Source organism: Bufo bufo, chromosome 9, assembly GCF_905171765.1.
Source record: "Bufo bufo chromosome 9, aBufBuf1.1, whole genome shotgun sequence".
Lineage (NCBI taxonomy): Eukaryota > Metazoa > Chordata > Amphibia > Anura > Bufonidae > Bufo > Bufo bufo.
In genome coordinates, this window is record NC_053397.1 from 202,945,363 (window position 1) to 202,957,661 (window position 12,299).

The 12,299-nt window shown below is 41.4% G+C and overlaps 1 protein-coding gene across 1 annotated transcript in view; it reads right to left on the reverse strand.

Moving 5' to 3' along the window:
* Nucleotides 1-11,550: 11,550 nt before the first annotated feature.
* LOC120979855 (sodium/glucose cotransporter 4-like) overlaps nucleotides 11,551-12,299 on the reverse strand; it is a 49,708-nt gene continuing 48,959 nt past the window's right edge. The window contains exon 16 of the mRNA XM_040408813.1: nucleotides 11,551-11,993. Coding sequence (XP_040264747.1) covers nucleotides 11,551-11,993 — 443 coding nt within the window. The remainder of the gene's footprint in view (nucleotides 11,994-12,299) is intronic.

Sequence of the window (12,299 nt, forward strand, 5' to 3'; positions counted from 1 at the left end):
GAATGAGGCCCTCATTTATGTGATATACAGGTTGTATCGGAGTTCCTCTTCCTTGTAATTTATGGCAGCACTTGCACTTCATATACAAGTAAATATACAGGAAAGAATGCTTCCTAACAATTTTTCCTCTAAAATCGATTTTATCTTTGGTTTTGTGCGTATTATTGTCAGTCTGTAAAAGTGGTGTACTACTTGGACAACATCATTTCCAGCAGCGACCTGGGAGTCCAAGATGCATCCAGACATCTCCCCATGCTGTTCCTGAACCATTTAGTTGGTGTTTCCATCATTTTCTGACCTTTTCCTATGAACCAGGCACCCTCCCCTCTTCAGAGCAGGGGGTGCCTGGTTTAATGCTCGGGTTCTCCCATTGACTTCCTTTATACTCGTGTGCTCAGTAGAGCACCCGAGCACTTTGGTGCTTGATCAAGACTAATAGTTACATAGTTGCTTACATAGTTGCTAAGATTGGAAAAAGACAAAAGTCCATCAAGTACATTCTGTAGTCCTGCTATATTGACCCACAGAACAAATCCCTGGATGTCCATCTTCCTTTTAAGGAGGGATTGGGTCAAAGGGAAAGCGTGTGTAGAACATTATTTCTATACATTGTCATAAGCCGCAATGTTATTTTGGAATGAAAAGTAATCTAAACTTTCTTTGTATCAGTAAAACAGATGGAATTTTTTTTTTATTAAAGATTAAAAAAGATTTTTTCCTTTAGCTCAAAATGAGTAGAATGCAATAATAATGAAAAATAAGCTACAATGTGTTTATAAAAGAGCGATAACACTATATCACTTGTGTCTAAGATTTTCAGGACTTTCTTCTGCAGGCTCCATATCTTATTGTCTGTTGTCCTTGAGCTGGTGGGTGGATACTAACTTCTATGATGTCTTCCCATAGAATACACAGAGACGACAGATTCTGCTGCCTAACTGTCTCTTACACAAAATCCCTCAGAAGCACCATATAGGATGGTGGATAAGTACTGAGCAGTAGTGATGCGAGTAAACTACTTGGGTGAAATGTAACACTTACTAATACCTGCTGATTGATATTGGGTTCTCTTTGTCTCACTCTGCTGTTTTCCCCCCTCTCTATAGATTTCTATGGGTCTGATCCTTCTGTGAACTGTGTTTTGGTTTTCACTAAATTGTTTTATCACTTGGGGCAGCTGTTAACCAAAGAACAAGGCGTATTTCTCTGAGAAGATATATTGCAAGATGTTCTTTTTATACTGTACAGAGATGTGTGAAACAACGGTGACTATTTATTGCCTTCCACCATTTTAGAAGCTCATCCTTTGACCTTTTGGTGACATCTCCAGTGATAGGTGCAGCTATCACAGATTGGATTTATTTAAAGGGGTATTCCGGTAAAGTAACTTACGGTAATTTTTGAAAAACTGCATTAAGTCTGCAAGGTGTGACCCAACCAGAACCCATAACTATACATATAACTAGAGCTTCAATTTACCTTGCTATCCATGTGTTTAGCTCCTGTGTGAGCCTGCAACACACAGAGAATTTCCTGCTGTGAGTGTAGATGTTTATTGATTGGCTGCCTGATACAGTCCGGTCATGCCCCCTCTACTCAGTAATCAGCAGCACACTAACACTCCCTTTGTTTCACAAGACATTTAGCTAGAGAACTGATAGCAACACACTGAGCATGCTCGACCTAACAAAGGTTCAGAACTACAGGTCGATGCCATGGTAATTTCTGAGGAAACTCAGTGGGTGGCAGAGGAAGAAAACTACTTTTATAACTACTGAACGGTAAATATGTGAAATGTACTTAAAATTAGGCAATAGTCTAAAACATAAGTTATATTTATGGTAACCGGAATACTCCTTTAAGAACACTGGGGTGACACCATCTAGACCTATTGCCTTATTTAACTTCAATCATGCAAGTTAATTTAAAGCATCAGCCTCCAAAACACTGGAGGTAATGCCCTGCCCAAACATCTGATCATCAAGAGCACCTAGGCAAAAATATCTATTCAAATCGTCAGCAACAACCCTACCCCCATCAATATAATTTATTATTTCTAAATTTTGTAATTCCATTTTTTATTCACTGCCTGTTGTCGGACAAGATCCGTCCCTAGTAAGAGAGACACAGAAGAACAAGTGGGGACATCTCAGAGCTGAGATCCTCAGCCTGATAAAAGAACTGCTTGTACACTGCTTCTGAAGATCACAGTAGCATCCTGTCTTTCAGTAGGTGTGATCTCCCCCCTCTTTATCTGTTCTGTGAGATTAGGAGCTGAAAAAAAGTATAGTGGGAAGTAAGGGAAAGGACGATGCAGCAGTACAGTGCTAGCAGATATCACAGAAGGGAGATGCCCCTTGCTTGTAAGAGAAATGCATCTAGCTGTGCTACTGATGAGGGAAATAATTAGGCTGACAAGTACACTAAGAAAAAAAAAGACTTGTTCCTTCACAATTATGAATGTACAAAGAAACACACTATGCAAACTTTTTTGAAAACTCAGGTACACTTTAAATACTGTACATTTTACTGCTCAAAAACTTTTTGAATAAAGTTAGGGAATATATTCAATAGAAAAGCATGGTACTTCTAGGGAGTTCTCTTACAAGGCATAGGAGATCCAAGGTTCACGGTAAAAGCTCTGCTTGTGGTACTCTACAATTGTTGCCAGTTGAAACTCTGCCTCCAACTTTACATTGTTCTGTCACTTTAGTTTATCGAAAGTAACTCCAGAGGAAAACATTGATGATGAGGAGGATGGCAGCATTGACATTGCACACGGTCTTCCAGAGTGGCTTCTCTTCAATACTGGTCAACTTCCTCTGCAACTTCATCTCTTCTTCTCTGGAAAGTTTTGCTTCAGGCTGCATGGAGATACCGCAGAACCAGAAGTACAACCTTTTCCACCAAGAATGTGTTGAGGCTGTAAGAAGACAGCATATATCACTATACCCAGCTCAGGAGGATATAGTGGAGTACAGAAAAACCTATGGTCCACATCATGTCCATGGAAAACTAGCCACGTGTTAGCTGTCATTTGACAACACTACCATAGTTATTCTGCACTAGAATTCAAACATTCCCATCATGTCATCACCATTAGAAAACTGAGATGGGTATAACTCTTTAAAGGGAGTCTGTCATCAAAGTTTCACCTTTTTAACCATTAACATAGCTTTCTAGCAGCCTTACAGTTAATAAAAACGTTACCTTTATGAGCAATCCTGGACTTATAAAACCGGCAAAAAGCATCTTAGTAGCATATGCAAATGAGGGCTCGCAAGTGCCCAGGGGCGGCGTTACCCTCGTAGGTTCCCAGCTAGCTCAGCCTTATCGTCGCTTCCCCCCGCCCATTCTTCCCCTCTGCCCACCCATCCTTTCCCTCTGACCGCCCATTTACTTACTTCTTGTTTCGCCGAGATCCCGCGCCTGCGCACTCAGTCCGTCGGCCGGCGCATGCGATGCCCATTCCTTGTACGGCATCACAGTAATTAATGCGCATGCGCCGGCTAACGGCGCAAAAATACCACAAAGGAGGCGGTCCATCGGTGCATGCGCATTAATTACTGTGATGCCGTACAAGGAATGGGCATCACAGTGCGCAAGCGCCGGCCGACGGACTGAGTGCGCAGGCACGGGATCTCGGCGAAACAAGAAGCAAGTAGATGGGCGGTCAGAGGGAAAGGATAGGCGGGCAGAGGGAAAGAATGGGCGGGGGAAGCGACGATAAGGCTGAGCTAGCTGGGCACCTACGAGGGTAGCTTGCGAGCCCTCATTTGCATATGCTACTAAGATGTTTTTTGCCGGTTTTATAAGTCCAGGATTGCTCATAAAGGTAACATTTTTATTAACTGTAAGGCTGCTAGAAAGCTATGGGAAGGGTTAAAAAGGTGAAACTTTGATGACAGACTCCCTTTAACGTAAGTGTATCAGCAATGCAAGTTTTGGACAACAGGTGGCAGTAAAAGCTTTCTTATACTCAGCAGAGGCTGGTTGATATAATTTAAAGGCCAGACAGATATTAAACTGGGAGGGAAAGTACACGTGTATTCAGTCTTGTTGCCCTGGATGCTTAACAGCTAGTAGTGCAGTCAGTAATGCACTCTTAGAGGGCATTATGCTTCATATACCTTCATATGCTTCATATACCTATGGTATATTACTTGCAAATTCAAAAGCAACAGTAGTAAAACACATTACTAATTACTAAACAACGATTTCTCAAATTTCCAGCTATGATTTCATAAGAGCAGTTATTGCATTTCGTAGGGGATGTACAGTGGATATAAAAGTCTACACACCCCTGTTAAAATGTCAGGTTTCTGTGATGTAAAAAAATTAGACAAAGATAAATCATTTCAGAACTTTTTCCACCTTTAATGTGACCTATAAACTGTACCTCTCAATTGAAAAACAAACTAAAATCTTTTAGGTGGAGGGAAGAAAAAAAAACAAAACGAAAATAATGTGGTTGCATAAGTGTGCACACCCTCTTATAACTGGGGATGTAGCTGTGTTCAAAATTAAGCAATCACATTCAAAATCATGTTAAATAGGAGTCAGCATACACTGGCCATCATTTGAAGTGCCTCTGATTAACCCCAAATAAAGTTCAGCTGCTCTAGTTGGTCTTTCCTGAAATGTTCTTAGTCGCATCCCACAGCAAAAGCCATGGTCCACAGAGAGCTTTCAAACTATCAGAGAGATCTCATTGTTAAAAGGTATCAGTCAGGAGAAGGGTACAGAATAATTTCCAAGACATTAGATATATCATGGAGCACAGTGAAGACAGTCATCAAGTGGAGAAAATATGGCACAACAGTGACATTACCAAGAACTGGACGTCCCTCCAAAATTGATGAAAAGACGAGAAGAAAACTGGTCTGGGAGGCTACTAAGAGGCCTACAGCAACATTAAAGGAGCTGCAGGAATATCTGGCAAGTACTGGCTATGTGGTACATGTGACAGCAATCTCCCGTATTCTTCAAATGTGTGGGCTATGGAGTAGAGTGGCAAGACGAAAGCCTTTCCTTACGAAGAAAAACATCCAAGCCAGGCTACATTTTGCAAAAACACATCTAAAGTCTCCCAAAAGCATGTGGGAAAAGGTGTTATGGTCTGATGAAACCAAGGTTGAACTTTTTGGCCATAATTCCAAAAGATATGTTTGGTGCAAAAACAACACTGCACGTCACCAAAAGATCACCATACCCACAGTGAAGCATGGTGGTGGCAGCATCATGCTTTGAGGCTGTTTTTCTTCAGCTGGAACTGGGGCCTTAGTTAAGCTAGTGGGAATTATGAACAGTTCTAAATACCAGTCAATACTGGCACAAAACCTTCAGGCTTCTGCTAGAAAGCTGAACATGGAACAGAGGAACTTCATCTTTCAGCATGACAACGACCCAAAGCATACATCCAAATCAACAAAGGAATGGCTTCACCAGAAGAAGATTAAAGTTTTTGAATGGCCCAGCCAGAGCCCAGACCTGAATCTGATTGAAAATCTGTGGGGTGATCTGAAGAGGGCTGTGCACAGGAGATGCCCTCACAATCTGACAGATTTGGAGTGTTTTTGCAAAGAAGAGTGGGCAAATCTTGCCAAGTCAAAATGTGCCATTCTGATAGACTCATACCCAAAAAGACTGAGTGCTGTAGTAAAATCAAAAGGTGCTTAAACAAAGTATTAGTTTAAGGGTGTGCACACTTAAACCATATTATTTTATTTTTATATTTTTTCTTCCCTCTACCTAAAAGATTTCAGTTTGTTTTTTAATTGAGTTGTACAGTTTATAGGTCACATTAAAGGTGGAAAAAGTTCTGAAATAATTTATCTTTGTCTCATTTTTTACATCACCGAAACCTGACATTTTAACAGGGGTGTGTAGACTTTTTATATCCACTGTATATCTCTTACCTAGAGTTGATAAGTCAGTTACACAGTAGCTGTGACATGAACTAGGTAGACTAATCAGACCCGCTCCCCTCTCCATGCTAATACAAAAAATATCAGAAGGCTGAATGCTGATCAACCTTTCTTCTTATTAATAAATAGGCACTAGAAACTTATACAAAGTATTGATCCGAAATTTCAGTTCATCAAAGTTCATGAAGTTCCAGCTATTGTTCTCGGTTTTCTGTGGCATCTTCAATCAAAGTCAATACTGGAGTTGGATGAAGCATTCTAGATGCAACCTGCCACGTTTTGAGAGAATGATGTCCCCTTTCTCAAGCATGCGTAGGAACCCATTCAACACACTTAACCCCTTAAGGACTTAGGACGTACCGTTACGGCATGGGTCCCGAATCCTTAAGGACCCATGACGTACCGGTACATCATGGCTTTAATTCCCGATTCCGGCGCCGCGGGGGTTAATCGGAACGGGATGCCGGCTGAAATCATTCAGCCGGCATCCCGTAACAACGCAGGGGGGGGTCATTTGACCCCCCCGTATCGACGATCGCAGAAAACCGCAGGTCAATTCAGACCTGCGGTTTGCTGCGCTTTTAGCCGATTCTGATCCCCGCGGTCTCTGACCGCGGGGATCAAACTTTTAAATGCCCAAAATAAAGTTTTATTAACCCCCCTGCACCCCTGAATGATATTATGTGGGCGGGTGGTGCAGGGGGGAGTGTCGCAGGCGGTGCTGGAGGTGCGGGAGGCGGGCGGTGCGGCAGGCGGGATCGCGATCCCCCGCCCGCCTCCCCTTGAATAATCGTTGGCGTCTAGTGGGTATACCAGGGTGCCAGCACATTGCTGACACCCTGGTATAAACGGCTGACATCGGTGATGCGATGTCAGCCGTTTAACCCTTTCTATACAGCGGTCCGTACGGACCGCTGTATGGAAAAGGTTAACAGCTCAGGGAGCTCCCTCCCTCTCCCATTGGGGGGCTGCTGTGCCTTTGCAGCCCCCCGATGGGAGAGGGAGAGAACCCCCAGACAGCCCCCCGACAGCCCCGTCCTTACCCTTCCCCGTCTGAGAAGTTCTGACAACTACTGAGCAGACGGGGAAGGTTCCCATGGCAACAGGAAGCCGTATCAGGCATCCTGCTGTCCATGGTGCTGAACAGATCTGTGCTAAAGGCAGAGATCTGTTCAGACAAAGTGTAAGTAAAATACAGTACAGTACAATATATATTGTACTGTACTGTATTATACAGACATCAGACCCACTGGATCTTCAAGAACCAAGTTGGTCTGGGTCAAAAAAATGTAAAAAAAAGTGAAAAAAGTTAAGATAAAAAAAAACACATTTATCACTGAATGAAAAAAAATAAATAAAAATACACTACACATATTAGGTATCGCCGCGTCCGCAACGACCTGATCTATAAAACGGTCATGTTACTTTCCCCGCATGGTGAACGTCATAAAAATAAAAAAATAAAAAAATAAAAACTATGAGAAAATAGAAATTTTGCCCACCTTACTTCCCAAAAAAAAGTAATAAAAGTAATCAAAAAAGTCGCATGTACGCCAAAATAGTACCAATCAAACCATCATCTCATCCCGCAAAAATCATACCCTACCCAAGATAATCGCCCAAAAACTGAAAAAACTATGGCTCTTAGACTTTGGAAACACTAAAACATGATTTTTTTTGTTTCAAAAATGAAATCATTGTGTAAAACTTAAATAAATAAAAAAAAGTATACATATTAGGTATCGACGCATCTGTATCGACCGGCTCTATAAAAATATCACATGACCTAACCCCTCAGACGACCACCGTAAAAAAAAAAAAAAAAGCCTTTTTTAGTCATCTTACGTCACAAAAAGTGTAATAGAAAGCGATCAAAAAGGCATATGCACCCCAAAATAGTTCCAATCAAACCGTCATCTCATCCCACAAAAAATGAGACCCTACTTAAGATAATCGCCCAAAAACTGAAAAAACTATGGCTCTTAGACTATGGAGACACTAAAACTTTTTTTTTGTTTTAAAAATGAAATCATTGTGTAAAACTTACATAAATAAAAAAAATTGTATACATATTAGGTATCGCCACGTCCGTGACAACCTGCTCTATAAAATTACCACATGATCTAACCTGTCAGATGAATGTTGTAAATAACAAAAAAAAAACGTGCTAAAAAATCTATTTCTTGTTACCTTGCCGCACAAAAAAGTGTAATATAGAGCAACCAAAAATCATATGTACCCTAAACTAGTACCAACAAAACTGCCACCCTATCCCGTAGTTTCCAAAATGGGGTCACTTTTTTGGAGTTTCTACTAGGGGTGCATCAGGGGGGCTTCAAATGGGACATGGTGTCAAAAAACCAGTCCAGCAAAATCTGTCTTTCAAAAACCGTATGGCATTCCTTTCCTTCTGCGCCCTGCCGTGTGCCCGTACAGCGGTTTATGACCACATATGGGGTGTTTCTGTAAACTACAGAATCAGGGCCATAAATAATGAGTTTTGTTTGGCTGTTAACCCTTGCTTTGTAACTGGAAAAAAATTATTAAAATGGAAAATCTGCCAAAAAAGTGAAATTTTGAAATTGTATCTCTATTTTCCATTAAATCTTGTGCAACACCTAAAGGGTTAACAAAGTTTGTAAAATCAGTTTTGAATACCTTGAGGGGTGTAGTTTCTTAGATGGGGTCACTTTTATGGAGTTTCTACTCTAGGGGTGCATCAGGGGGGCTTCAAATGGGACATGGTGTCAAAAAACCAGTCCAGCAAAATCTGGCTTCCAAAAACCATACGGCGGACCTTTCCCTCTACGCCCTACTGTGTGCCCGTACAGTAGTTTACGGCCACATATGGGGTGTTTCTGTAAACGGCAGAGTCAGGGCAATAAATATACAGTCTTGTTTGGCTGTTAACCCTTGCTTTGTTAGTGGAAAAAATGGGTTAAAATGGAAAATTAGGCAAAAAAATGAAATTCTCAAATTTCATCCCCATTTGCCAATAACTCTTGTGCAACACCTAAAGGGTTAACGAAGTTTGTAAAATCAGTTTTGAATACCTTGAGGGGTGTAGTTTATAGAATGGGGTCATTTTTGGGCGGTTTCTATTATGTAAGCCTCGCAAAGTGACTTCAGACCTGTAGTGGTCCCTAAAAATTGGGTTTTTGTAAATTTCTGAAAAATTTCAAGATTTGCTTCTAAACTTCTAAGCCTTGTAACATCCCCAAAAAATAAAATATCATTCCCAAAATGCTACAAACATGAAGTAGACATATGGGGAATGTAAAGTCATCACCATTTTTCGGGGTATTACTATGTATTACAGAAGTAGAGAAACTGAAACTTTGAAATTTGCAAATTTTTCACAATTTTGGGTAAATATGGTATTTTTTTATGCAAAAAAAATTAACTTTTTTGACCCAATTTTAGCAGTGTCATGAAGTACAATATGTGACGAAAAAACTATCTCAGAATGGCCTGGATAAGTCAAAGCGTTTTAAAGTTATCAGAACTTAAAGTGACACTGGTCAGATTTGCAAAAAATGGCCAAGTCCTTAAGGTGAAATAGGGCTGAGTCCTTAAGGGGTTAAAAGATTTTACATTCATAGCATAACTCTAGGATATGCAGTCAGTCAGGCTCAGACTGGCCCACAGGGGTACAGGTGAATCCCTCGGTGGGCCCCTAGTCTCCCACCCCCTGCACAAGTGGCACATAACGCAGTAGACTTACTGCACTACATACACATATTCAATGTACAGCACCTCAACCAGCCTATGTTCATATAAAAAACTTAATAGATTATTAAAGAAACTCCCCAGTTTATTATTATAGACACTATCAGAGCTCAGAAGACTTCTAGGTATAGAGGAAAGTACCAGTATCCTCTTCTCCCCAGGACCTACCTTCTCAAAGCATGGACCTCCATATTCAATTATCTGGTAGCATCTCTCTGCTATGTGAGCAGGTAATATTTGAATGTATCTGTGCGGTTGGCCCCCAAATGAGTATTACACTTACCGGTAATCCGGTTTCCTGGAAGTCTCCATGACACCACATGAGTCTGACTTCCTCTGATAGGACAGGAAAAACACAGAGAGGTTTAAATCCCACCCCTCCCCTCTATCACCAGTGTTCTTATCCAGCGGGAAATATAACTTTTCGCCGCTCTTTTACCTTTATTTGGCCCGCAAAATTGTAAATTCTCCAATCCTTTGTCGCTTCTAGATACCGTAGTACTGCTCGTCTGACGTCTAAGGTATGAAAAATGGCCTCTTAATAATTTTTGGGGTTGGCACAAAACGAGGGTACTACTATATCTTGCAATCTAGGAAAAGTAGAAACAACTTTTGGCAAAAAACTGGGGTCTAACCTAAATAGTTCACAGACTCGTCTCGCTGATGTTATAGCTAACAGAATTTTTTTTTTTAAGGTGAGCCATTTTATGGAAAAAGATTAGAATGGTTCTAAGGTGCCAGAAGTTAACCCTGACAAAACTGTGTTAAGGTTCCAAGGGGCTACCATATTCCTGATTGTTGGCCTAAGCCTGTCTGCTGCTTTCAGGAACTTGGCTATCCAGGGAAACTCTGCCAGACTAGTATTGTATAAAGCCCCCAATGCTGAAACCTGAACCCTAAGGGTATTAGGACAAAGCCCCAGGTCTAATCCGTCCTGAAGAAAATCTAGGATCGCCGACATATTGGGCCTAAACTGATCAAACGAATCCCCACACCAAGAGGCGAATTTCCTCCAGACTTTAAAATACACCTTATTTGTATTCTGTTTCCTGCTATGGAGTAAGATGGAAACCACCTTATTAGATAACCCCAATTTTAAGAGGATGAATTCTTCAGAATCCAGGCCGACAACTTTAGGATATTTTATTTTGGGTGGAGAATGGGACCCTGATATAACAGATCTGATCTCAGATGTAGTAGAAGGGGGGCTTCTATGCTGAGCGATTTTAGTAGTGCAAACCAGCTCCTCTTGGGCCAGAAGTGAGCTACCAAAATCAAGGTACATTTTTCTCTCTGAAACTTCTGAAGGACCTTGGAAATAAAGGGAATGGGCGGGAATGCGTAGACTAGGTGAGATGTCCAGTCCTGATTGAAGGCATCCACCACAGTTGGGAGATCTCTTGGGCTGAGGGAGAAAAACAGATTTGACAATTTTTCTGGGAGGCAAAAAGATCTATTGATGACTTGCCCCACTTTTCTATTATCAGCTGAAATGTTTCTGGGCATAATGTCCGTTCCCCCGGGTCCAGAACATGACGGCTCAGGTAATCTGCTTTTATATTTAAAGATCCCTTTAGGTAAACTATCGAGATCGAGATTATATTTTGTTCCGCCCAAGAAAATATTTTGTTTGCTAAACTTTGAAGCAGATAATGTGTCTCTTCCCTCCCTGATGCTTAATGAAGGATACTACTGTTGAATTGTCCAAATAAATTAGAACATGATGGTCTTTTGATAAATGTGATGTTTTCTTCAGAGCTTCCCAAATTGCTTGTAGTTCTCTGAAGTTTGAGTATTGTTGTCTTATGAGGTGTGGCCATTTGCCCTGGTAGGTTTCCTGCTGAACTAAAGCCCTCCAACCCTGAAGACTGGCGTCCGTCGTGATTACGAGGGGTCATTCCTGGTTCCAATATACTCCCTTCTTTAGGTTGCTGTTGCAGTTTTTTACATTTCCGTCTAGAACAATCTGTCTAGGGTCACTTGTGACCTGTTCCACCTGGATAGAATAAGTTTCTGAAGGGGTTTTAAATGAAATTGAGCCCAAGTAACCACCGAGATACATGATGAGAAACCTCCTAGACTTTTTATTGCTGTCCTGATAGAGCAGAATCTCTTCTTTTGGAAATCTCTTATCTAGTTTTGCAATTTTCGTATTTTGAGAGATGGAAGGAATGATCTCTGAGAAATGGAATCCAAAGATATCCCTAGAAACGTTTTCCGGCTGCTTGGGGAAAGGTTTGATCACTAAAAGATCGTCCAGATACGGGATGACACTGATTGATTCTTGTCTTAGTACTGCTACCACCTCAGCCATGATCTTGGTAAAGATTCTTGGTGCTGAGGAAATTCCGAAAGGAAGACATACAAATTGATAATGTTGAATGTGACCCTTCGTCTGGATTGCAAATCTGTCACGGCTGAGGGTGGGGGAAACCCTCAGCCGTGCGGTGTCAATAATAAAGAGTAGCTGCTGGGCCAGGATAGGAATCAGGGAGCAGGTCACCTCCTAACGCATCCCTAAATCTGACCCTGACTCCTAGCTGTATGAGCCAACCCTGATGGTAGGAGGGCTCATACTCTGTAACCTAGGGTCCCTACTAGCCCTCAGGATAGCACTGGAACAAGGAGGAGGGTAAGACGACC